The 24,290-nt window shown below is 38.9% G+C and overlaps 2 protein-coding genes across 10 annotated transcripts in view; one reads left to right on the forward strand and one right to left on the reverse strand.

The window, feature by feature from the left end:
- The window catches only part of PPAT (phosphoribosyl pyrophosphate amidotransferase), a 48,886-nt gene that overhangs the window by 17,956 nt on the left and 6,640 nt on the right, over positions 1 to 24,290 (reverse strand). The gene's annotated exons all lie outside the window — the stretch shown is intronic.
- PAICS (phosphoribosylaminoimidazole carboxylase and phosphoribosylaminoimidazolesuccinocarboxamide synthase) overlaps positions 1 to 24,290 on the forward strand; it is a 40,199-nt gene that overhangs the window by 1,122 nt on the left and 14,787 nt on the right. The window contains exons 2-9 of one of the 7 annotated variants that reach the window (XM_066995918.1): positions 4,138 to 4,224; positions 7,542 to 8,021; positions 9,067 to 9,156; positions 14,372 to 14,455; positions 17,704 to 17,775; positions 18,408 to 18,809; positions 20,125 to 20,190; positions 21,403 to 21,593. In XM_066995918.1, coding sequence (XP_066852019.1) covers positions 4,138 to 4,224; positions 7,542 to 8,021; positions 9,067 to 9,156; positions 14,372 to 14,455; positions 17,704 to 17,775; positions 18,408 to 18,809; positions 20,125 to 20,190; positions 21,403 to 21,593 — 1,472 coding nt within the window. The remainder of the gene's footprint in view (positions 1 to 4,137; positions 4,225 to 7,541; positions 8,022 to 9,066; positions 9,157 to 14,371; positions 14,456 to 17,703; positions 17,776 to 18,407; positions 18,810 to 20,124; positions 20,191 to 21,402; positions 21,594 to 24,290) is intronic. The other 6 variants (XM_066995919.1, XM_066995921.1, XM_066995920.1 and 3 more) reach the window with 6 other exon arrangements.

Consider the following 24,290-nt stretch of genomic DNA (forward strand, 5'->3'; position numbering starts at 1 on the left):
CCAAATTAGCTGCATCTCTTGTTTTATTCAGCCCTCTCTACATATGCATTTAAGCTGTGCTTAACATTTCAATAGGGTCAATCTGCTATTTGACAGCACTCAAATCTCCTCATCACATTCTGAATGTCACCATAGCACAAGCCCCAATAATAGTTCTGAGTGTCAAAATAATAAGGCTAAAAAGAGAAATACAAACCTTAGCTCCATTTGTGCCCATAGTATGTACCCGTTTACGTTACTTAAGACTGTGAATCATTTTTAAGAAAAACAACAACATGGAATTAGTATCAGGGGAGATTGCTAAAAGCACAGAAAGGTGCTGGACATGGAGCTTGCCCTTGTACTCTTCCAAGACTCCCTCTACTATGTTGTGGTACAGGTCTGAGAAAAAGGAATTAACATTTCTCTTGCCATTCTTTACCTTAGGTAAAAGCTTGACCTTAATTTGTCATCATTAGCAGAAAGTCTCTAGTCTTTCACAAGTCACTTAAAATGAAACAGCAATTTTATACTATTTTAACGTGTGCTTTCTGCACTATATATTACTACTACATTCCATTTTTATTTTTAAACATGCAGAACTGAGAACCAGATCTTTGGCTAATACAACTGTTAGCTCCTGAGGACTATGTGAAGCTAAGATAGTGAATGTCCTTCTTCTCAGGATCTGGACTTAGATTATCCTCTGTATTTTGATGCAGTTTGCACCAAATGTTAATCCTAATTCTCACCTGCTTTAGGCCTCTAGGAAGTTTAAACCAGAAAAGGTTAATAGTAGTTGTGAATCCCAAACTGGAATAAAACAAAACACAAACAAAACATCTTTGCCCCCTGGGTGAGACACACTTCATTTTGAAGCATTGGCACAATCTGGTTTTAATGGTGGTACAATTAAATACCCTCTTAAGTGCCCAAGCATTTCTCTTACTTGCTTTAGGGAAAAAAAAAAAAACAACAATTACTTTATGGATAAATGCAAATTAAATGCAACTAACTGTAATAACATTAATGGTAAGAATTTAAATGCAAAGCTTCCCACAACTGTAATTCAGCCATAATAGCAACATCCTAAGGTATAAAGCATCCTGCAGCTATGCAGTGTACGTGTGGTAGTACACACGAACACCAGGGTATGTTTAAGGATCAATAACTTCTTCTGTCCACCGATTAAAAAAATTAAGAACATAGCATGCTTTAGCTATCCTTTCTTGGGGGGTCATACCCATATGTACGTACACCCGTATGAAAGGACAGAGAGCATACCCCTGAGAACATTAACTTTCTTCATTTAAGGACACAAGTCGAGCAAGTGATGCTCCTTTAGGGGCTCGGTCCTTTCCCACCGCAGTCAGAGTTGCAGTGTCTGTGAAAGGAGGAGCTGCCGAGCTTAGTACGTTGAAGGGCAGTTGTGAGGCTGAAGTGGCATTTGTGGCTCTGTGATGGCCAGAAGCCTTCTTGTGGGGGCAGATCTGAAGGTAGCACTTGCATAGGTTGAAACAGGACTCGGCACAGCCCATGTGCCTACCCAGCAATGAGCCTCACAGCTCCTCTGCTGCCTTGGGGAAGAATGGGACTGTGGGTGCCCTCTGTAAGGCAAAAAATATCGAAGTACATCTGCGTCATTGCAGACGTCCTCCTGAGTTTCTCCTGTTCAAGCACAGGAGAGGAGGGAGGTATGTTCCCTCCCCTCTTTCAAAAGCGGCTGAGAAGCCTTATTTTGGCAGTGCTGGAGGAACCAAGGATGCTTAAGCTTCTGCCTTGGATAGGAGGCACAGGAAGTACAAAAGGCTATCAGTAAATTAAAACCTGTGCCAAATAACAATGTTCGGTATGCATTTCTTATTTCATTTGGAGAACTTAGTAGCTGTACTAATTCATTCTTTTAAATGCATGACACAGGACAGTGCATGCTCCCAAAGAAAATACTTTATTTTTACCATTGTACTTAGCCTCAGTCTAAATACTCATACCCATCCTTCATGTAAAGCTACAAATCAAGTTTTTGTGTCTGATTTCTTTGATTCTCTCAAATACTGGGAGACTGCTGGGCGGGGGAGGAGGAAAGAGAAGGAGGAAAAAAAAAAGACTACTTTTATGGGACTGAGTGGTATTTCTATAGCGTTTCCCTGAGGTGTTTTTCATAACTTGTAAAAGCGGTTTTCTCTTGGAAGTGTAATTGAAGAAAGTAATAATTAAAATTACAATCAAATCTAAGAGAACAGTGTCTGAGGCCAAACTCACTAGCAACACACACCAATTCCCAGCTCATTCATGGAAAGATGACACTTTCCACAAAGCACATGCAGCAGTGCAGGCCCATGATGTTCATGTTGTCTTCCCAAAACACACTGTTTCAGGGCAAAGACATAGCTATAGCTTAAATAATCATTTAAAAAGGTATAATTCATCAAAGTTCAATTAACTGACCTTCTCATTTTGTTATCCAGTTTGGATTATTTCAAGTTAGAACAAGTATTAACAAATCGAGCACTTGATTTACAAAAGCAAAGCTCACCTCGTAATTCCTGTAATTTACGATCTCTTGTATTTCTTGCTTTATGTTTAAATATTAACATAGTTAATATTGCCCTTCGCTTTACAACAGCATCTATAGAAAAATTATCAAGTCAGAACAGAAGTGCACTAGCAGCGAAAATATTATTGTAGGTACTAAACTTACACAGCTACTAGACACGCAAAAAGCTCCTTTATAAATGCCGACTTGAAAATGGCACTCATGTAGTTTTCCATGTCTGGTTTTCAACATTAAACATGTCATTTACAAATATTCTATATATGTAGGTTTTTTAATAAGGGTATGCAATATACGCATATGAACGTTTTTGCTCAACAAATACTTTTTTCTCCCATCAAATATTATTTCTTTCAAATATAACACTTTATGTTGTGTTCTTATTTACTTATGACATTAAATAGTTTCTTTTTAAATAGCAGAGTGTGAAGAAAGGTTTCTCATCCCCATGCCCACAGATGCCCCATTCAGCAGCGTCCCAACAAAGGATTTCTCTCCCCTCTCTGTAGTTCACTGGGCAGCTCTCAGGCGGACAGAGCTGAGCCCTGGCACTAGTGATGGAGGCAGAAGCACACCTTTCCTTCTGCCCACCCACCGCAGGGGGAAACAAGGTGGCCAGCTGGGAGCAGCTAGAGATCAGGCCGTGGTGAATATGAGTCATTCTGAGTCTTGCTGAAAGTCACAAGGATTTAGGATGGTGTTTTCAAACAACTGTAAATGCAGTTCTCAATTTGAGCGGCGTCAGGGACGCCCCGTTCCACTACTATGACCGCGCCTCGTTACGGCCCCGTGTTACAAACGAGTGCGGTACCGCTGAACAGGTAGCTTCGCTCCCCGTCACCTGCCGGGCTGGGAAGGACAGCAGCTCACTCAGCATGCTTATGAAATCAGCATTTCATACCTCCTGTCAACAAGATGTGTTGAATACACCACAATTTGAAAGTGCTCTGTGAACATTAGGCTGATTCATAACCTGACTTACGTATGCTGCTTTCCAAACTTAGGCAGCAATTGCTATAACGCTGCTTTTTAAAGGATTGTAAGGAATACGATACTGTAAAAAACCTAGATTGAAACCACTCGGCTCCAAATATATGTCTGATCTCTAGTCAATGTAGTTCCCTGTTTTCTCTATGCCATTAATGAATCTCAGAGATTTCCAGAACCCTTTGTAGAACGTACTTATTTTCTTCCTACTCTTTAAATATTCTTCCTGGAAATTGGTTATATAAATGGGTTTGTGTTTATCTGAACAATGTGCAAAGTCTGCTCTTTTACCATCTATTACTTTACATTCTCTACTTTCCAACTTTACATGTGCTGTCCGCTCTGAATACTGAGAGTCAGAAAAGCATCCTGGTCACTAGAATCTAGTCAGTTTCTACAAGAATTTTAAAATAAAGAATATTTCTGACAAGCTTCATATTTAAGATGTAAAATAATTTAATTTACCTCCTATAACTCCTGGCCCTTTAAATTGACTACAGATTGAGTGTGGAAACTGCAAAGTTAATAATCTCATTGTGTATGGACATTTTCACTAAAACATATATAAACTAATTTTGTCCATACCTATTTTTATCTAAAAACTGTTTCCTTCCCAGGTGAAATATCAGTTTCTTTAGAAGATGATGAGGATGCTTCAGGAGATCCACTACTTTTTATGTCACGGGTCAGACCAGTTCAACTAGGTATAGTATGATGGTGCAGAGACCAAAAACTAAAAAGCAGCATTGCTGTCAACGTGCTTTCTGATAGCTTGAATATGCCATTGTTCCATTTCTCATCAGCATAGCTTTAAAACCGCCACACTTGTGCACCATCTCATTCCCAGTTTTAGTGCTTAGCAGTCCCGTGCTTCACTAGATACTGTCCACACGATGTGCCTCCTGCTTGACCACTGTTCACACTCAAAACACATCTCATGCTATAGCGTAATCGAATTAACCACATTAACCACATTCATTTTGTTAAGTGCCACATGGTAGCGTGTGATACACACGTCAGCTTGTGGATTCTCTCCAACTCATGTAAATTTCTGCTTAAGGCAGCATGAGTGAATGGCCTGAGCCAGGAGAGAGATGCAGGGTCAGACCTCTCCCACTGAGTAATCCCGATTTGCAATGGGCTTCACAGCAAATGTCTCCAAGCAAAGGTTGGTGAGCAAAGCTTCAGCCCAACCAAGGCTAGAACAACACATCTGGAAACTGCCCTACTCTAGCAGTTTTGCTAAGGGAAGTCATTACAGAGCAAAGACGTAAATCTGGCAAGCCAGGAGGGAGAAAATCCTAGGTGTAAGCCCCTTCAAGGGGCTGATAAAGGGCATGGAGAAACCTGAATGCATTTCAGGGAGAATCAGAGAGAACTAGTGAGCTCATTCCTTGCCTGGATGTGCTGTCCTGAATATCCCAAGTGCTCTTTCCATTTCTGACATGCTCTCTATGCCCCAGCATACATCCCAGTCCCACAATCCAGTCACAACTTTCACTAGAGAATAAACTCCAAGGTGCGATACTCAGAGAGAAAATAAGGCCCCAGCTAAACTTACAGGTTCTAGAGCGCAAACTAAACTCCTTTTGCCCAGCATAACAAGAAATTAAAGAAGAGACAAGAAATTTACACGCAACTGTATACATACATATAAAAACAAAACTTTTCTTGCTGTATCTGAATCAAAGTTTATGGGAATAGGTCTGTGTTATTCATCACTGCTCTTGTAACACACTGCCAAACGCATTTGTTTGACCTGCTAGAGCACTTTAGTTCTGGGAAAGCTGTCTACAAAGCCAGCAAAATAACTTAAATTGTATGGGCTCTCAAGTATGTATTGATACTGAGAAGTCTTCTCTAGCGCTTCTCTTAGTTTTTAGATTTCAGGTACTATTTCAAACACCACTGAAAAAATATTGAGCCCTTCATACCTATATTGCTTAATATTTTGGTTTCATTTCAGCAGATTGCTCACTTTTTTCATGTTGAAGAAGCTTAGAAAAATGTCAAATATGGCATAAAGACATCTTCTGGATTAGAAAATTCTGGTACCCTGTCTTAATGATTTTGCAAGTCATTTTAAACAAATTTGAGCTAAAATACAGTTGAGACATAAAATTTTACAGTGACTACAACAACTCTGTCTCAAAGCTGTGCTTATTGGTAAAATATTTTGAATAACAATATTTTTAAAGGGAAGGAGGAACAAACCTAGCAACCATTTTCCACTCTGCTCTACCTGCTCTGCATATAGAAGAATGAATGAGCAATCCACCAAGTCAGCAGAACTCATTGAAACTGATGTTCACAACTGAAAGTGAGCTCAGCTGTAAATGAATTTGTTAATGACTTACACAAGAACTACAGAAACTGTTTCCCTCTCAAACTACGCATACTACTGTATGGCTTTAACTGAGAAACGCAGAGCCAGTGGAGGAAGCACCTTCTGTTCTTCCTCTGGGGTTTTTCCCTCCAGTCTCCATGGTGCTCTCTGATAGTGATGAGTGAACCCATCTGCAAACACAGATAGTTGCAATGCTCCCAGTACTACTGAGCAGAGACTACATAAAGCTTACCTAATGTTGGCAGTTGTCAACCATGGCGATTCCTATGGTTGCATTCACCTGTAAACAAGCATTATCCCTCAGGAAGAAATGAAGAAAGCATAATTGATATGTCACCTGAAAATTACCCTTCTCAGCAACACGTCAGTCGGCTGACTGCTGGGGAGTTCCAATTAACACAGGACTAACAGGAAAAATATTGGTATCTCAGCACAGCTTTTACCACTGGAATAAGACAAGCAAAGAATGCCTGTATCTAGGACAAGTTTGTCCCCAGACAGGTTATTATACACAAGCATGCTCTACTGCAGCTGTATGTGCAAGCAAAGGTCAGATATTTTTGCCGTCAAACAAAGCCCAGTGACTATAAAGTACCCACCCCCATAGCTTGACTTGCCCTTTTAGAATAAGGCACTTGCAGTGGCTTTTATCACTTCAGCATGACTGCAGAAAACAGAGTCAGTTACTGTGCACTTTCCTGTTCTCTTTGATAAAGCACTGGGGATGTTTTTAAAAGAGTTGTTTTTTTTTTTTTTTTTTTTTTTGTAAAGATTTGGAAAATACATGAGAAACAACTTTGCAAACTAATTTGATAATCAAAATCAAGTCCTTAAGCAAATTCTTAATTGCAAATAAGGAAACATTTTTTTAAATTTGCAAGAGATTGTATTTCAGTGTTTTCAGTAATCGCATGGCATCTCCTTTTATCTCTTAATATTAAAAAAAAAAGTTGGAGACTGGAAAAAGTAAAAAAAAAAAATCATCTTATTGCAGAGTAAGATAACTCAAATTTTAATTTTTATTAAAAACCAAAAACAAACAGCATTAATGTTTATAGTGGTCCATACTGAGAAAGGGAGAGGTTCAGGAGAGCTGGCCTCAGTATCACACCAATGTTCTTGTGTAACTCAAGGCAGGAGCCTCCATTTCCCCACTCCCCAAAAAAGGGGTGCTTTGTTCAGAGTTAAGAATCAGATTCTTCAGCTCCTTACCCAGTTTGATGTTCTGAATGTGTGTAAAACCAGAGGCATGAGATGAATGCAGAAAGTTAAGTCTTTATGCTAGTGTCAGTGACTAGGGACCCAACCTGTTACTGTGTTAATAATACAGCACTTTGTGCCATTCAGACAGTTCTCTCCTCCTGACCTATGTCTCAACAAAAGTTAATAGGTTGTTCTCAAGGGTCTTACGAGTAAAAGTTAAACATACTAGGGAGCAGAAGTGTTCTTCTCAGATTAATTAAATGTACATGCACTACCTTAACAGAGGCTTTCAAGAAAAGACAAAAATGATGTCACAACAGAAAGTTGGCAAATTAATAACCAGTACCTTGATTTTAACGTCACCTCTGCTCCATCTTTCTGTGGAGAGAAAACTTGTCAGGAACCAGCATGCTTCATTCTCATTCTCTCTGTCCTTTCCTTTCCTTTCCCCACCCCACCTACCTAATGCAGGTAACCCGTGTCTGTGTCTCTCCCCTACCCCAGACGATGCAGGTAATCCACCGTCAGCAGTAGAGGCTTCTAAAACTCCGGCTTTTATTCCAACAGTAGCAAACGAAGGAGGAAAACACTGGACTGTTGATGAAGTCAGAGCTCTAATACACATATGGTCAGACAAAAATATCCAGCAACAACTGGAGGGGACAGTGAGAAATAAAAGAATATTTGAACATGTTGCCGCTAGACTTCGAAAGTTCGGAATTGTCAGGGACTGGAAGCAGTGCAGGACAAAATGTAAAAATCTGAAACATGAATACAGGAGTGTAAAAAATGCCCAAGGCTCGGGGAGTACAAGTAAAAGTATGAAGTTTTTTAATGAACTGGATGCTATTCTGGGGCACAGTACCATGGAACAAGAAAGTAAATCAGATAATGAGGAGAGTGGGAGGCCTCCAGAATGGACAGAAGGAAAATCAGAAAAGGACTGCATAGGTAAGTTACTTCAGCTACCCATGTATCATTTAAAAGTTTTATTTTTTCCAGCACTACAGAGACCTTAAAAGAACCAAAGAAACCAAGCAGCTAGATTAACCAGTTTGCTGGGTGGGGTGGGTGGGGAACCCAGAACGGAAATTTATTGTTTTGTCCAGTAGTTCAGTGAATATTATTGTGTGATTGCCCCAGACATTTTTTTATAGAACTGGAAAACAAAAAGAGAAAGATAAGAGGGAGATGTAGGGTAAGACAAAGATACAGAGAGACCACTCCGATCAAAATCATATCTGAAGGGACTGTTCCCAGCATAGGTAAAAAATGGATCTGAGAGGTGGTCAGACTGTTACTGGAAAAATGAAGACACTGACCAAAAGAAGTCTGTACTTACAGACATTAGTTAAAAATTAACATTTTAACCTGTCTTTCTCTTATAGTCCCCAATAAGTCCAGTTTTACTGGCCTTTGGAGCACTCCCCAGTCATGGGACATCTATTGTGAAAATAGCAAAATGTGGTCACCAGCACAAAGAATGCTGTCAGAACTGGCCTTTATTTTTGTGTGCTTATTGATGGATAACTTGGTACTGGCTGGATTAACGCAGAATTAGGAGACTGATGAACCTACACTGCATAAGAGTTATTTATTATTTATTTATTTATTAATGTACAGCCAGGAAGAGGCCTGTTGTTTAATAACAAAATTAAAGTGATCGTTACACAGTAAGAATCCTACACAGTGGGTATTATGGTGGCTAAATATAAGTCTAGAAGCTAGTAGGTTAATGGAAGAATGGAAGAAGTCAATGAAGAAAAATGTAACACAAAGATGAGCATACATTCTCTGCCCCAAAATTATGAAAGTGTTTTTGGGGAAGTTTCACTCTTCAGTTGCTGTCTGTAGACTCTTTACTTATACATCTACTACTGAGGGCTGGCATAAGGAGGATCCTAGGTTGGACGGCTCATTTGATTTGACACAGCACAGCTGTTCTTATGTAGTACACAAATGTGGTGCCCTGATTAACATAGCATTATTTACACAGAAATGCCTGGAGACACAGGTGAAGAGGACTCTGTTAGTAGTATGTCAGAAGACCTACAGATTGCAGATGTAAAGAAAGTTTCTGACTCAGGTAAACTGAAAAGTCTTCTATTTTATACACATTCCTAAATTTAGTAAGCTCAGATGGATTTCTAAAATGAGTATGCATTGTAATGACAGAAAATGCAGAGGCCTAAAAACTTTTAAGGAGGAAATAACATAATAATAGTAACCATACTTTTAATGAATACAGACATACATGTGCACATTCTCAATGCTCTGCTAAATTTGGTAAAAACAGTCTAGTAAATAATCTTTTTGAAGATTCAGGGTGCAAGACATAAAGAAGAAACTACTGATTTAAGCAAGTTGAGTGTAATGTATTACTGCATTTACTTTTACTTAAGCTGTAAGTCCCCAAGGAACAGAATTGTTCAGTCTCCTGTGCAGAGGTTAACACGGTATTCTCTTTTTCACAACATAATTAGATCAGTACTTAATATAATTCTGTAAACACTTATGTTGAGGTAGAAATTTCATTTCAGAGTATCACTCTCCATTTCATGGTGGCTGCTAAAAAATGAAGGTCATATGCTCTTTACAAAGAAATATTATGGCTTATGTCTGACAGCATAACTTTCAGGAGAAGTGGGAATTCAACATTCAGCTAGAAGCATGTATGAAAGCCTGGAAGACTGACAGATGTGTCTCTCCACAGTAGAGAGCACCTCACGGTCTCCTTCTGTAGCATGAGGTAGAATGTGCTCATAAATTAGGTGTAAAGGAGTACTCTGACAGAATTTTAAGTGGTCTAATGTGAACGTGAAAGGTTTTAATGTCAAATTAAAAATCTTCTGACACATGATGTTACAGTAAATACTTCTGCAGAGAATCTGGCAGCTCTGCATATAAGGAAAGAAACAGCTATGACAAGTAAGTAAAGACATGGTTGATGATGAGAGGTAATACGAGGTATACTGGACAGTAGTGTTCTTGCCTCACCACTCAAGTGTAATTACATTTATTAATTTAAATTTACTCACAAAGAAATACATAACTGGCCTTTTAGCAGATCACCATAAGCACAGAGGCATTCATTAGGGAAAAATAGGTTGTCATGGAAAGTGCATTTCCTACAGGGACTTCCCTTTAAAAGAGACAAAATATGTAAGAAATCATAACCTGCACTCTGTAGGATCCAGTTAAGACAATTTGTAAAATGCATCAACTTCCATTTCCTCCCATCAACAAGTAATAATACTACATGTATATGAGCAGTAGGCAAGACACTGTAATAATAAATAGATTCAGCAGTGACATTAAACTGTCATCTGGCATAGTTATCAGCTGCTTGCAGCTATGCAATACTGAAAACGTTTTGGATCACAAGCTTCCAAATCGGTTACTGAAGAAAAAGTTAGCTGTATACTTCCAGTACAGTTTTGAGTATTCATTTTTTTAAATTTTTTAACATTATGTCAGGATATGTGTAGCTGTTAGATATCTATAGTTTACAGTGGTTACCATTTCCCTTCTCAAATATATGTATTTAACAGCATTGATTGTTTGTTTCTGGGTAATTGCAATTGCAGTATGATTTTGTGGGCAGGGATTAAAATATCAAGTGTTTCATTAAGTTTCTCTGGCTCAGCCTGCTCATTCAGAAGACTACTGTTCAAACTTTGAAGGGGAAAAAAAAAGGCAAAAAACAGCACTCCTTCTTAAAAAGATGCAGTTTCAGCTTCCAAAATTATTTCCCTCATTCCCAAATGCACAGTACAGGCTCAAATCATTTTACCACAAGTGGTAAAGAACACTTAAGAGTTTTGTATTGTTTATAGTAACATAATTAGGTATTATATAAAGCAGAGAACAGGTGCACACTTTTTACATTGCAATATCGTGGACACCCTTTATTCTCTAATGTGGTACATGCCTTTCTCTGATAGTTCAAATGAATTTAAAGTAAGAAAACTGTTAAGAGATTGTATGTACCTTTGTATTCATAAATTCATTTGAAGATAAATAATGAAAAAGGCAATCAGGCAGATATACCATGTTATGTGGGTTCTTTGATATCAGTAGATCTCTGACAGTCAATAGCTTTTAGCATGTGGCTTCTTAAGGACTATCACCTATTCAGCAGGACTTTCATAGAAAACTGCTTCTCAACAAACATGTAATCATAATATATATACATTTAACATTTTTTAAAGAATTGTAATAAAAAATTAAGAAATTCAGTGAACCTTTCACTGGGTTTTCATGTTGGGTCATCTTCCTAATTTGTACATGGAGTTAATGTACTCTGCAGTCAGAGTTAAGTGCACATTTGTCTCTATATATTAGCAAGCCTGGGCAGACATTTGCTTTCTGGCAACTGCAGTAGCATAGATGTGCAGAGTTGCACCAGCTTCCTCCAAAGTACACGTGATTCTCACGCTCTTACAGGTGTATCTGTGTTATCAGCCATAGTAACATCATCTCCACTGCTATCTATAAACTGTCCAGTCGGGTTTGCCATACGCCAGCAAGGAAAGAGACTCAGGTGGTATTAGTTAAAAGACAAATGTACCAGTCACAGGGAAATGCCTAGTTATTTCCTGTTTCATTGCATTTTTTCACCTCTGCACAAATGTATTTGCTACTTAAAGAGCAGCCAATGTGCACCTGAGAAGGAACAGACAGAGGTAAATAAATCCTTACATGTTCTCGTACAGACTGCAACTTCATTGAAAGTTTATCTCACAGCATTGTACTGGAGGAACTTTCTCAACAGACTGGCCAGCAGAGGGTGCAAGAGTATTATATCAGTCACAAAACCAGTAGAGAGAGCCTAGGGTCACTAAATTTTCCCTTTCCTGCTAACACCCATCTATATTAAATCAATCTGGAAATAAAACCTTACTTAGTCATTTTGACTGCTGTTTTATATTTCATGGGATCATGTTTAAGGGCAGCTATTTCTGGAAATCTATTTAGAAGAGCCAAATTGCTTCAGTTTGTACACATGGTGATCAGTCAGTTCAAACTCCACATATGTGTATGTTCCAAACATGTCAGACTTTGCAGCATCACCACAGACTGTGTACAGGTGTTTAATTAAATTTGAGGTATTTGATTAAATTTCAGGTACTGTGGGAAGCAACAGTGGAGACAAAAACAAAACTCTGTGGAATGCTCGTAGCCCAAAGTTCTTAAAAAACATCAACAGCAGGTGTTTTGTTCCCATCAAATTACTTTTCTTGTCATTCTTTAGATTTTTTGGTGCCCTGCATACTTTACTATATGTCTGTCTCAGGACAAATTCAGACTAAGTTGTGATCCTGCCAAGGTGCATTGCTAAACAAAGGTTTTTGTTTTCTTTAATGGTTGTTTAAAGTTAGGATCTTAAGTCAGTACACACTCAGGCACTTATGTTGGCTTCTTCTGAATGTTGGCTGCTGCGTGCATGGAATTTTTAAAGGTACAGATATAAAATCAAAAGAGAATGTTTTAATACATATGCTCCAGGCTGGTAGGAAGTAGATGTTTCAGAGAAGTGCAAAAGCAATGGTTCTTGATTATTCGCTGGCTTGGCCTAGGGCATACTCAGTCTGCAGACACTAACTCCGGAGTGGTCTACATCAGTTTCACAGCTCTGCATGGCAGAGCGACATGCCAATCTGCATGGCAGCAACTTTGCAGCCTGTTGGAGAGTTAACATCGGCCACACATTGAAAAATCCTCCTCCCCCTTCCCCTTTTATACTATACATGACACACATGAGGGTAAGGATTAGGAGACAAATTACTGATCTTGCCTTGTGAGCCAGAACACAAGATTAATAGCAATAGTGAGCACGGTGCCAAAAGAGAACATAGCTCTATCATTCCAAAGGAGTAAAAGGAAAAGATTGCTACAGCATTGGTCTGGTGGCCTTGTGAACAATGCTTCAAATACAAAGTAGAGATTAAGCATATTTGCTGGCAACTGTCTATAGCTTGACTAAACAATGTGGCTGGAGCCAATTTCTTTTATCCATGCCAGAAACTGTCAATGGTTTGTTCTGTTTGGCTCCCTCTTGCTCTCCTCATGCCCTCCCCCAAAACACTCAGACAAGCAGCTCAGAAAAAAAGCCAGGCTATCTACCCGCATTCTTGGCTCACCAGAAAAAAGGGAAAAAAAGCACATGATGCTGGTCACATCATAAAGAACGCCTGATGCAAACAAGTCCTTATCGATTCAGTGGTAATTTTTAATAAAATGGCTATAGATCATGCGTTATTGCCCAATGTTTGGGGGCAATATTCTTGAATGGACTGAGAACAGGCTGGGAGCCAGAAACTGCTGCCATTGATCCAGCGTGGCCTTCAGCCTGTAACCTCTGTACACCAGTTTCCTCACCTGGAAATGAGGGTTGGAGAGACCACTTGCATCATCTGCCAGCCTGTCCCAGGGCACAGGGGTGGCGTTCTCCGTTAAACAAGAGAGGACCAATGACAGAGGTGCTGAGCTCTCCTCCCCGCGACTCTCATGCTGTCACAGCTGTCAGGGTGCCCAGAGCCCGGGCAGCGTTGATGTAAACCCTCCCGTATCCTGCACCAGGGGTGACACTCTGATGACAAGAATTTAGTATTTTGTCTCCATCAAGCAAGCAAGCAGTCCTGCAGATCAGTCATCCAGGCAGAGCACCATGATGTCAGTGAAAGGCCCCTTGCTCCAGCTGGGTCTAATTCAGTGACTCCTAACATCAGTCACCTGAGAGCCTTGCAATAATTTCAGTGTGTATGGAAGCCCTTATGAAAGTCACCATCTTGCTTGTTCTGCTGCATACAGGTTTGCCTTGTACTACATGACTTACAACCATGATCACAGAACGATTCAACTAATTCTAATTCAGGTTTTAATACCATAGGAGTTCGCACATTTCATCCATAAACTTACACTGAGCAGTTGTTACATGGTCTTCTGTATTTATTTTATAATTGCTTACACAAGGCTCATAAAGCCCACTGTTCCAGAAAGTGACAGTTTAATTTATTTAGAGATGAAATCTCTAACAATTGTTATTGTTACAGACATTCTCAAGTTGGTGATCCTACAGATGTAATTTGTGAATGTTGTAGATGCCCCATCCCTGAAAATGTTTAAGGCCAGACTGGATGGGGCTTTGAGCAACCTGATCTAATGGGTGGCATCCCTGCCCATGGCAGTGGGGCTGGAATTAGATAATCCCTTAGGTCCCTTCCAATACAAACCATTCTATGATACTATGAACTTAAGGCCTGTTTACTTAATAAGAGTTCTAATTTTTTTTGGTGCAGAAATCCTTGAAGATGAGGACTTCAACAATTCCTCCTTGGCAGCTCTGGAAGCTACACAAATAAAGAAGGAGACAATTGACATAGGTAGGTGAAGATTGTAGCCTGATGGTTATAACAGCACACTCTACTTTACTGGGAACTGCAGATTCCTAAGATTTGTATCTTACTCTTACACATCATACTCAAGCTACTTCTGGGTTATAAAATCTGGTTTTGTTTGATTTCATAGTGCAAAAAATGCATAAGCTTGTCCTTCCCCTTATTGATAAAAAGATCTTATTTCTCCTGACAACATACTTCCTATTTTGCTAGATGTGATAAATATGCATTTAATTGTGACAAAAATACTGTTCTTTTTCATACAAATCTACTACAGAGGATGAACTGGAAGACTAAATAGCTGTCTTGTAAACACTGAACATTTTATGCCTTGTCTGTCTTTCCAAACTATTCCATGACAGTCCATTCAATTTCAGACTATCACTATCCAACAATTACCATAAATATTCTGCATTATTTTACATGTAAAACTGAAATCAGAGGCCTCAGCAATATGCAGAAGTTGTAAGTTGACAACAATGACAAGTATTCAGGAAATTTGTTTTACTAAAATCGTTTAAAATTGACATTAGAATACACTAGGGATAATAATCTTCTGGAATAACTGAACATAGAAACCATGGATGGTCATGAAAAAAAGACATTAGAGGAAATAACAATGACATTGAAATCTATTGGCCTGACATCCTGGATCAAATTATACTCTTATGGTATTACTGTTTATACTCAGAAGTTAATGGAAAGAATAAAAAATTCTATTATGATTCTGTGAATGACAAATTCTTTGCCCTTGTACCCTGAAAGTTTCTACAGCAAGTATTGTTTGCATCAGTATTTCTGTGATGCAGGCAAGGTGCTGTCTTCTTGGCAATTGTGTTATTTGAAGTTGGGTGTTCAGACTCTCTATCCAGCACAGCTTTTAAAAGTGTTTACATAGGTTGTTCTTGATTATGGAAGATAACTGTAAGGAGTATGACACTGAGGACAACATCAGAGTAATCACAGCAATGACACATAAAACACAAATTCCATTAAGGATAAAGTAAGACTGTGTCCCTGAAAGTTCAGAGACATAGCAAGGTCACACCAATGCAAAGAAGGGTTCATACATAATGACAGAATAAATGTTATGCAAATCAACTGACTGCTTTATACATAAAAAATTTCCCTGTTCCTGTCATATAATGTCCATCTTAGGATAGCAGTCACCCTGGTCAGCAGTACACAAATGCCACTGCCAAAGGCAGAAAGATCAGAGAACAAGCATGGTTGAAAGAATGAGCGCCTGATGAAGGGAAAGCCATGGTTTTTGGATCATAGTTCAAAAAATAAAAAACAAAACAAAACAAAAAAAATCACTCGAGAGCCCAGGATCAGAACTATTGCTCCTTCCTGGTTCAAGGCTGCATTTCCAATAGCTGCAGATGCAAGAATTTTGTTAAGAGTTATGGGGAAACCTAATTATGAAATAGATGTTTATGAATTTTTTTTTTCTGTTAGCACCTCAAGTAAATCACACACACGATTGTAAGAATGTAATTTCTGATTCTAAGTTTTCCATAGGTGTGACGTTAATTCCTGCATATGGCTTGTGAAAAATATTTACCAAATATTTAAGATAAAGCACGTTGCAAAGAAAATATGAATTCCAAATACTACTCTGCATAAATTAGCAAGCACCATTATAGAAAGTATCAAACGAACACTAATTTACCAACTATCTCTTATGTCTAAGTATCTAAACCATTCACTCAGTTTTTCAAACATATAAGGAATATTTACTTCCACCATTTCCTGAAAACTTCTTTGAACATACTAGGTCTGTGACATCCCCCTCTAAAACTATAAGAACTAATCTTTCTCCCCCTCCCAACCCAACAAGTAATACCTCACAAATTGAACTTTCAGCCTCAAAGAAGTCTAAGCATGAGAAAGCAAGCCCAGAGTCAGCAGAGCTGGGTTTTGACGTCCATAGATGGCTTCAAGAACTCTGAGGGCTCCTGTCCAACCAGAGTTTTATTTTTGAAACTGTAGTTTTTATGCTGTGAAAGAGTGCAAAGCTCTTGTAGCCTCAGCTTTGCCAAGGAAGAAAAAAAATGGCATGTAGATGTGTAGAAAAAGAACGATGTCTCTATCCTGTTAGCAATGGAATTTTGAAGAGAGCTCTGATGCGAGTAGAATAAAAAATACTTCTCATGTCTTCCCTGTTTTGTCATTTAAGCTGCATAGAATAGTTTCAGATTGAGCCATCCCTGCATGTAGAAAGTGCAATTTAGGCAATAAGATTTCCACAAAAGCTTTAACAAATTGTTTACTTTCCAATTTTTCTACTGCTTATGCTATCTCCATCACATCAGCTCTGTAACAGAGGCTAGCCTTTCACCCCAAAGTAAACAAACATGGTTACCTCCTAACTGGGAGCAAAAGCTTGCAACCTGCCCCACAAAATGGAGCATCTGTTCCTTGTCTCCTTTCTGGAATGGGGGACAGGTACACCTGAAAGCCCAGACTTGCAACCCACCACAGTAGCTTAGTAAAATGGACTCGAAACCACTTTTCTGTGGCAAAAAGAAAACCCAAGTAGAGGAGAACTAGTAATAAGGAGCAAAGGCCTGTTTTCAACTGCTTTCTCGTACTCAAGGATCTCAGAAAACCCACACTCAGCGGTATGAAATGAAGCTTTAGCAATGCCACTGCGTGCAGGTCTGTGTACAGGTGCCTGTGCCTGATGCACCTCCTAATCACAGCTGAATCACGTGCAGTTCCCAAACTTGACAGCGGGACTTCTGGAGCAGTCCCTGCTCATTTCGTGGCAACAGCCAGTGAACATGAATGACTCTGCCAGGGAAAGCGCTGCAGTTCGAGCCCTACTGGCTGTGAGTGAATCCACAGGAGTGTGCCCTTACAAATGGCACCCAAACAATGGATGGCACACCCATGCCAGTCAATGTGCACAAACGTGTTATGCAAATCTACTTACATGTGAGACACAAACCTGCCACGTACGCCTACATGCTCAGTCAGGTATTTTAAACTTCTGTGCAGCATCCACAGCTACCTCTGGGGAATGTGGGGGCAGGAAGAAAGATAAAGCTTATGAGATAAGCTAATAAATAAATTAAGAAGCAAGTGGCAGAAAACTTGTTGTAACCCTCTTAGTAGTGGGTTATGACATTTTTAATTGAAGATAGGTGTTACCTGCAGAAGAGGGGAATAATATTAGCAATTTATTTTCCTAAATCCGTTTTATTTAAACTTGCATGTTTCTATAGATGATGATTCTATAAGTACTACCTCAGAAGACAGATCTTGTACGCCAGTAGCAAAACGGATAGTTGGGGCAGGTGAGTATTAATTTCCATGCATTTATTCTGAAAGAAAGTTGCATTGGAATTTCTGTACAAAGCTGGAGCAACCAAATCTCTACTGTAAACATGGCTCTAACTTTATCTGCTTTTGACTCCAGTATGGTGTTATCACTAAACCTAAAAATTAGTTTCAGACTGACTAAGAGCAGCATCAGCCTTCTAAATATCTAGATTGTAAGATTTTTTTCTTGTATCAAACCCATGGAAGCATTTTCACTTGCATGATATTTCTTCTTGTCATTCTAATTTGACCCTGGAACGCCATTTTCTTATTACTGCTGATACAACGTTGCTTCTAATGCTTAAATCCCATTGCTCTCCTGTATGTAGCACCCTGACATGTCTTTAATTTGACAACAGCAAGAAAGATACACTGATGAAATGTGGAATTTTAGATGGCTTCCAGAGACAAGAGATTACGTATTTTGCATACTTAAGAGAAATGCAATCACAAATGGGTGTTAACATTGTAAAATTAAAAGATTTTTGTAACCAGAGATTATTATAAACATTAATTAATCCTTCAGCTTGTTACTTAATCATTAGCTACAATTACACTTTAATATACGTATACTCAGCAATACTCAGTTTTTTCATTATATTTTCAGATAATCATATTCCCTTGGAAGAAGCACGAAATCACTTTAAAGTTATTACAATTAATGATACTGGAGCAGGAAGACACTGGAGCGATAATGAAGTCAGAGCTCTGATAAACATATGGTCAGATGAAAAGATACAGCAAATGCTTGAAGGGGCCACGAGAAATAAAGAAATATTTGAGGAAATTGCCAGAAGGTTAATGAAACATGGAATAGACAGAGACTGGAAACAATGTCGCACAAAGTACAAGAACCTAAAATATGAGTACCGTGCACTACAGAAAGAAAATGAACACCTTGGTAATCCCAGGAGAAAAATGAGATTTTATGAAGAAATTGATGATATCTTAAAAAGACAGCCTCTAGTTCCATCAAGCTGGCGATATGAAAGTTCAAGCCTCCTATCAGGTACCCTAAAATTTCAGTAATGAGATACAGCGATTAAAACAAAAGTTAAAGTTGCCTGTTGACCCATGCTCCTGGGGTGAAATACAAGGCTGAAATGAGGAGGGAGGAATAACTGCAGAACCTCTATCTGCATGGTCAGACAGGCAATGCTCAGAGAACAGCAGTGGTCTTTGGAGGAGTTTAGAAGTGAGAAAAACAACAAAAAGAAAAGCACCCAACGTGCTCAATGTTATTAGAAAGTCTTTGTACTTTTGGAAGCCTAAGTGAGATACAGTGAAATGGTGCTAGAGAAAGAGGAAAGGCCTTAGAGGTGATCCAACAGGCATGTAAAGCATTATGGATACAGAGCTGCAAGCTCATACCAATTAGAACTGTGTAACAGTCAAGAAAAGTGCAAAGACTCCAAAAAAGCAAAGTTTATTAATTAAATTCATATCACAGTCAATAGAGAAAAAAAAAATCCAGGGCTGCAATGTGTATTTGAGCACTTGTAATTATAATCTGCCTGGAGCAGAGGCAGCTGCTCCTGAGAGGCAGAGCAGTCAGGTGGATCAGACACTCATGTAGAAGCAACTTCACCACTGCAGCTTACAGCTCAGTGAATTATGGTAAACCAGGTCTAATTCTGTTTTTTCTAAACACTAGATAATAATTACCAATGCCACAAACAGTTGAGGACTTGAACCAGTTTGGCAGCAGAGGTCAGATGGACAGCTTGAGCAGAAGCTGCTGGAGCAATCCTTAAGGCAGCTGTCCTTACTCGTGAATCAGAGCCATAACGCAGTGTCCAGCAGCACCCTGCGGTAGTGCCATTGGGTGAGGCTGGTGGCCATGAGATGACAGTGCTGCTTCCCACCTACCTCATTCTTATGCTAGATGACATTCTTAAGACATCCATTTTCTTCCAAATCCAGAAACTGAAGATATTACTGCTCACTTCTGCTCTCTGTAAATGGAATTTTTCAACACCAAGAATATTTGAGCTGACATGGCAGCTTTACATTTTAGCATGCCAGAAAAGGGCCGTGTTATCTGTGTTGTGAATGCTGATGCAGGCAGGATACAGGAAAACAATAACCTTTCATAAAAGAGGCTTTAATTATTAGCTTGCCTGAGGCATCTGTCAAGCAAACGTTTGTCTCCACCCTGACTCCGTGTGCCAGTCCAGCACCTAACTTCTCTAGAAGATTCCTACTGCTCCAAGTCAGTTGTCACAATGCATTTGCTTTTGTAGGATAAAGCATTTTGGTTTGTGACTGACTATGCTTTTAGAATCTCTGCAAAATACTTAGTCACCTTGCTTCTCTCTTTTAAGTTTCAGTGGGAGATGTTACAGCAAACACAGGATCCTTGGGTATCAAAAGGAAAACATGGAATGATGGTAAGAGCCTCTGACTTTTTAAAGCATCTACACATTACTGTTAAATTGGATGCCATATACTAGTTTACAGTTTAAAAAAATCCTATAATTTAACACCAACCTCCAAACTAACATTGTTCTTGCACTATTAACAATCTGCAAAAGAAGCCTCCAGATTAAAATGTGGGCCTAAGGGAAAATGTGCAATTTCTTTATTTGAATCTTCATCTCTGACAAAAAATAAATAAGTAAAAATGAGGGAGGCATCAGGAAATCATAGAATGCCTCGGGTTGGAAGGAACCTCAAAGATCATCTAGTTCCAATCCCCCTGCCATAGACAGGGATGCTACCCACTAGATCAGGTTGGCCAAGGCCCCATCCAATCCGGATATATATTACATATCCATTATATATGGATATATATTAAAGAAATAATTATTTAATTTATGAGAGTCAAATGTAAGGAAAACATTAACATTTTTAAAGGAAGAAGCTGTTTAATATCCTGTCTTGCTCAGAGGAAAATATGGACAGTATCACAGTCATGGTTGTGATTTCTTCATATTATACCACGCATCAGTAAATGAGAAGTTATGTGCTTAAAACTGCACAAGAGAAAAACAAGTTAAGATCTATTATCAAAGCGATGATATGTTAAAGAAGCACTGAGAGAAAAATGAAGGAATGGACAGAAATATGTGGAATGCAATCTGAGAGGAAAGGTCAGGAGCTATTCTTGTTCCTATCAAAATTGGCAGGACCTAAATAATCAAAAAGTCCAAAAATGAGGGATAACAACATTAGTTTTTAGGAGACTCCCCCTTACTTTTAATACTAAAATTATGTCGTGTCTGTAGACAGATGAACACAAACACATCCAAACACCACACCATTTCTGTTCAGTACATTGTTAGAAATTGCATTAACAGGACTAACTCTATGTAATTAAATATTATTTCTTTTATTTCCAATTAGATAACTGTCTTGCAGAAAGCAGTAGTCAGGCAAAGCCTGAGAGTTCAAATATGAGAGAGCAGCCCGAATGATTTTTACAAGGTCTACTTCATTCCTACTGGTCATTATACAATGACCCCTTACACAACACCAGACAATGCCTGCCAAAAGAGGGTAATAGAAGGACGGCCTTAGGAAAATTTTGTGGCATGTGCTAGACTTCAGTCAGCAGTTCATTGACTTGTACACTCTAAGTACATACTTTGCTTTATTCACAGAGATGTCACCTGTTCCACTTAAGAAAAGTGCTTCTGAAAACACCATACTCCAGTTTCAAAAACTGTTAACAGAGAGAGTGCACACAGTAACAGAAGGCAAAAAGTTACTGTTAGAAAAGCTTTGTAAGCAGGAAGAAATGCAAGACCTCAACAGAACTCAGCTGTATGCTGATCCATCAGCCATACAACAGGTTGGTTTAATGAACTTTCTACCAAATTAGCATGCAAAATGATTCTTTCAGATGGTAAGAAATTAAACAGACTTATTTGTGAGAGTAGGTCACCCACATGAGTACATGGTTGCTCCCCTTTAATTTATTCACCTTCAGTCATCTGAACTAAAAAAAAGAAGGTATGAATTTCCATCATAATCTTTAACAATGAACTTTTAGAAGTGGCATCAGTTAGTCTAATAAATGATAAAACTTCTTCCTACGTGCCTTGGGTCACCTACATGACACAAATGACAGCGTTAATTGAAAGAAAAAAATACTTTGATCAAAGAAAACATCTACACTTAAAAATTTCAACCTATCATGTTCAATTACTATATCTATAACCATCCTAGCAAATTAGTCTTCTGCAATTAAGTGAACAGTTAAGTGAACAGATATTTTCTTTTTGGTTAGACAAGGCTAGGTGGGGAAAAAACAACACTTAATTCCTTTTACCCTGCTAGTCTTGTCACCTGCTAAGGTAGGGAACCATCCCTATCTGACTGCAGAAGGTATGGTGCTGTGCAGTAATGAACTGGAGAATTCAGTGAACCAGAAAGTTGGTGCCCACCTAGAAGGGGAAAAAATGGGTTCCGGTCCTTGTTTTAAGGGATCTGCCCTGTCCAGTAACCAAATGAAGCAGAGAAAACATAGACAGTGTGCAGGGGACAATGAGATGATAAATGACAAACACCATAAGTAAGTAAGTAACTGTGCAGAAACCTACTAGCCAATACTTTGTGATTGCGTAAGCAAGTACTTTACAGCCTATCCTGCCTGCAAGGCATGCATTTGCAAGGTTTTCCTTTGAGTGTATTCAAGCAGAATAACAACTCATTTGTGGATCTGTCATGTTTGTGCACAGACCTGCACAGCCCTGCCAAAGCTAGGTTAGTTCTGGGCACACACAAAGACTCAAGTGAAGTCAAACAGTCAAGTACTCATTGCAGAAGCAGCAGCAGCAGCGAGTTTTGTTTTATTTTTAAATACCCAGGGGCCTAAATTCCACCCAATCCCTCTTCGCTAAATTTTACACAAAGATCTTAGTGGATCTAGTGCTTTGTTTCCCACTCTGGTTACTTCTTTTCTTGTTAATCCTTTTATGAGAGATTATATGAAGGTATTATTTATCTTCAAATTATACTCATTACCTTTCCACAATGGTAGACTTGATCTGTTATTTGACTAACACTTTAAAAACAATTCTGAGAAGTCAGAGAAATATCCCTAGAAAATCATCATTTTTTGATTACATTCATTTATACAGTGACAGACATGTAGTCGTGCCAGTGTAGTGACCATTTTTCACATTTACATTGGTTTCTTAGTGTAAACCAATGTAAATTTGAAAATCTTTAGCTTATAATGAGACAATTGTAATACTAATCATCGTTAGCTAAAAAACAACAACAAAAAACTTTCCTTTCTTCTCTCCTTTAAAATTGCTTTGGTTTCAGTACACATCCTTGAACTTACATCTATTATATTACAGAACTGCAACCTTTGGTAGGACAAGGAATCTGTCCCTATCCCTGCTTCATGGTCAGGTGTCCTTCTAGAATATGCTGAGCTAGCTGAAGAGCTTCCCATTCCTAGCAGCACTAAAATCACAGGTTAGTCCTTCCACATATGGGCCAGAAAAAAAACGTGTTCCCACTCTAATTCACTCCAGTTTATGTAAACAGTTGAGATCAATTCAGATGTAGATGAAGTTTTTAAGATAACTGTATTCTGTGAGTGCAAGGCTGAAGTTGCATAAACTAGCTGCAGTTTGATAACTCATTGCAACATGAAGATCTCTTCTTTATTCCTGCTGGATCACCCATAAACCAGCTCATTTTGATAGTCTGACACCAGACTAGCCCAGCTGAAAAAAATATATATATATATTTCTGTGCAGTTAGTGAGTTGAAGCAGCCCAGCAAATCCTCAGGTGTGCTAGCCCTAACTTGGAGCAGCTCAAAGGTTGTCTTTGTTGCAGTGTGATTGCCCTCAGGGAAGAAAGGCTAACTTGAGGAAGGCAGTTAGCATCTCAAAGAAGACAAACTTCACTTAAAATTCTGAGTGATGCATGAGGACTGCAGTCTCTCCAAAGCTTTGCTGTTATTCAGTACAATGCCCCTGCCTGCTCCCCCCCCAAAAAATTTTCTCTTCTCCCAGAATACAAAAAAAACTTATTTTATTCATTAAAACAAGCTCAAGAAATACGCATCTGTATTAAATGCTGTTGTTCAGGTGAGAACTGTACAGCAGTACTCAGGCAAAGGACTGTCTAAATTCTTAGAAGGTCAGAGCACACACGCAATTGCAGAGCACACACGCAATCTCTATTTGGAAACTGTTCATATCGACACTAGAGGGTAGGCATGAAGCAAGAACTGACAGGCCAAAAAAAAAAAAAGCAGGTGTGGCTTTCTACTTGTTTGTTCGTTTGTTTTCCTCAGAAAACATGCCTGCACTTACCAGAGAGCAGGATTTACCTAACAAACAATGTGCAAAGAAGGTGGACTTCCCTTTGTGTGAGATTCCACTTCTATTCTGCTTTGTGGCTAGAAAGTATAGCATGCTTTTAAAAATTATTTTGACAGAAAGCTATCCCCTTCTTTTCTACCATTCATATTTATTTTTGGCCAATAGCGATAAGAGAAGTCAAGTGTAGGGGAGCATTTGGCA

Source organism: Anser cygnoides, chromosome 4 (genome assembly GCF_040182565.1).
Source record: "Anser cygnoides isolate HZ-2024a breed goose chromosome 4, Taihu_goose_T2T_genome, whole genome shotgun sequence".
NCBI classification, from domain to species: domain Eukaryota; kingdom Metazoa; phylum Chordata; class Aves; order Anseriformes; family Anatidae; genus Anser; species Anser cygnoides.